The sequence below is a fragment of the Aplysia californica genome, unplaced genomic scaffold, assembly GCF_000002075.1.
Source record: "Aplysia californica isolate F4 #8 unplaced genomic scaffold, AplCal3.0 scaffold00367, whole genome shotgun sequence".
Lineage (NCBI taxonomy): Eukaryota > Metazoa > Mollusca > Gastropoda > Aplysiida > Aplysiidae > Aplysia > Aplysia californica.
In genome coordinates, this window is record NW_004797637.1 from 302,926 (window position 1) to 305,384 (window position 2,459).

The 2,459-nt window shown below is 45.9% G+C and overlaps 1 protein-coding gene across 1 annotated transcript in view; it reads right to left on the minus strand.

The window, feature by feature from the left end:
• LOC106012418 (multidrug resistance-associated protein 1) overlaps nt 1-2,459 on the minus strand; it is a gene marked incomplete in the record, with an annotated part of 11,988 nt that overhangs the window by 3,552 nt on the left and 5,977 nt on the right. Inside the window, 2 exon segments of the mRNA XM_013085357.2 lie at nt 262-420; nt 1,569-1,718. Of these exon segments, the coding sequence (XP_012940811.1) occupies nt 262-420; nt 1,569-1,718 (309 nt within the window).

Genomic DNA, 2,459 nt, shown 5'->3' on the forward strand with positions numbered 1-2,459 from the left:
TGAGAAACGTATTTTGATATAGTTGGCTAGTGTTTGTTTCTGGCGTCTTTTATTTTATTATTGTAGGTGTTTTACGTAATAGAACATTAAAAAAATTTTGGGCGGCACTGCACGACCGTGCTCTATGGACGAACCGCGCCTGCTCATTTCATAAATAACCTTACAGTGGTGCAAGGGGTGTTAAACCCAATTTAACCATTATTACCGCCCGCGCGACGAGAGTTCTACATAGCTAGACGTAATAATATACAAACGACATACCTGTGTCAGTAGAGTGACGTGTCTTCGTAGCCTGTGTAGTCCTATGCCAGAGATGTCCTGGCCGTCTATGAGAATAGTGCCGGCCGCCGCCTCCAGCAGTCGGAATAGAGCCAGAGACAGGGAGGATTTTCCGGCTCCGGTACGGCCCACGATACCCACCTGCAGGGGACGGGGAGGGACGGGGAGGGACGGGGAGGGACGGGGAGGGACACAGAAATTTTGGGGTTTTGTTTCGGAATGTTTATGTGTTGGTTACTCAACCTGGCATAAAAACCTTACCAAAAACCATCATTCAGGACAGTCAAAGAAAGGAAGACAAAATAAAAGCTGGCCTGATAATATCAACTAATAGACTGGGTCTGTCGGGAAGAGAACTCGACGGGAGAACAGACAGAGGGACATGGGGAAAAATCAACATTTCTAGCCTCAGTTCCCCAGACGAAGCAAGTCAAGGGACTAATGAGTGAGTGGGTGAGTGAGTGAGACATTGGTTGGTTAAATCCTGTTGATCATGTCAGTTATCAACTGAGCAACAGAGACCAGCTGAGGACATCTGATACGAACGCCCGGATCAGTAACAGACCAACATGCCATGTTGGGACACTTTTCGAACGATCATACAGAACTAAAAAAACACGGATTTGCATACCATTATTTCATATTATGCATATTGTTACTAGCCTTTTAAGTTTCAGATATAAAAGAAAACAAAACTGGAAAATCTCACTAAATAATGCAGTGTTACGCTTCTTTTTTTATACAGTGCCCCAAAACAGAGTGTCTTAGAGTATTGTCGAATGACCCTAATAATCGCAGGCCCTCGATGACTTCATCTATTTTGATTACGTGCTAAAGGCACGAGCTTCACTCCACTAGGGGAAGAGAGTCAGTTTCTCGAATTAACATCTTCGTCTTTTTGCAAGGATGCATCTCACTATGCTAGTATCATCCTTGAGTCGTGTTGTTAGGAGATGCTGAGAGAAACCACTCGCAACCACAGACTAAAATTATAATGTCCAAGACGGGCATTGTAATGGCCATCGCTCTTTGTTCTCTTCGCTGCGCTCATGGGCACCACCAGCGTGCATATGAAGGGCAAATCACCGCCTCGCTATAGTCGAGTGCGCCTGCAACTTTTCCCTTCTTGCCGTTAATTTGGTTTTTTAATAAAGTTAAACGGTGTTCTTCATGGTGAACCGGAATTGCGTAATAGTGCACGCTCTTTGATATTATATATAATACAAGCCTTTGCTTGCAACGAACTAAAAACAACTGAAGGAAGATTTCAAGTGAGGAAGTCTACGTACCTTCTCTCCTCCGTGAATCTTGCAAGTGATGTTCTTCAGCACGCAGTCCAGGTCTTCTCTGTACCTGGTACTGTAATTCACAAACTGGACACTGCCGTCTTCTGACCATCGATTCTTTTCATCACTATCTGTGGGCATCGTCCAAGGAGCCTAAAACCGTTAGTGAAAAGAGAAGATTATTTGTAGAATGAGTTCAGTATGGCGACATCTTTTTGTCCTGTTGCTCTTTATCTCTGTCTGTCTCGGCCTGCTTCCCCTTTCTCCACTTCCTTGTCTCTGTGTCTCTTTTGTCTCTTCCTCTTCTGTCTCTGTCTCACCCTCCCCCCAACCTCGCTATCTCTCTCTGTCTCCCACCGTCTGCCTTTGTCCCTCCCCGCCCCATCCCCCATCACTTCTCTCCCTCTCTCTCTCTCCCTCTCTCTCTCTCTCTCCGTCTCTCTTGTCATACCTTTCATCTTTCTCCTTCTTGTTTGCTTCTGCGTTGTTGTTTGTTTGTTTGTTTGTTTGTTTGTTTGTTTGTCTTTTTCGTCTTCGTTTCTTCTTCTCTTTACTCAAACAATTCTCTCGAATGATTCACTTAAACCCTCAAACATAGACTATACAAGTTGCTGGTCAAATTCGGAATCCCCCCCCAAACCAGTTATTATCCGGTTAACCGGATAGAGTAATATAATGGGACCAGGCTGTGCCCGGCACCTCATGTTTGGCAATCTGTTCGCCATAATCCTTCCCTCCACCTCCCCTCCCCTCCCTCCTTCCCTCTCACCATTACTCCTTTCCTCTAATGCTATCTCATCCTCCCCCTCCCCTCCACTCCCCATCTCTACATCACCCCCTACCCCCTCATCCCCGACCATCATTTATACCCCCCAACCCCCCTCCTCCCCTCCC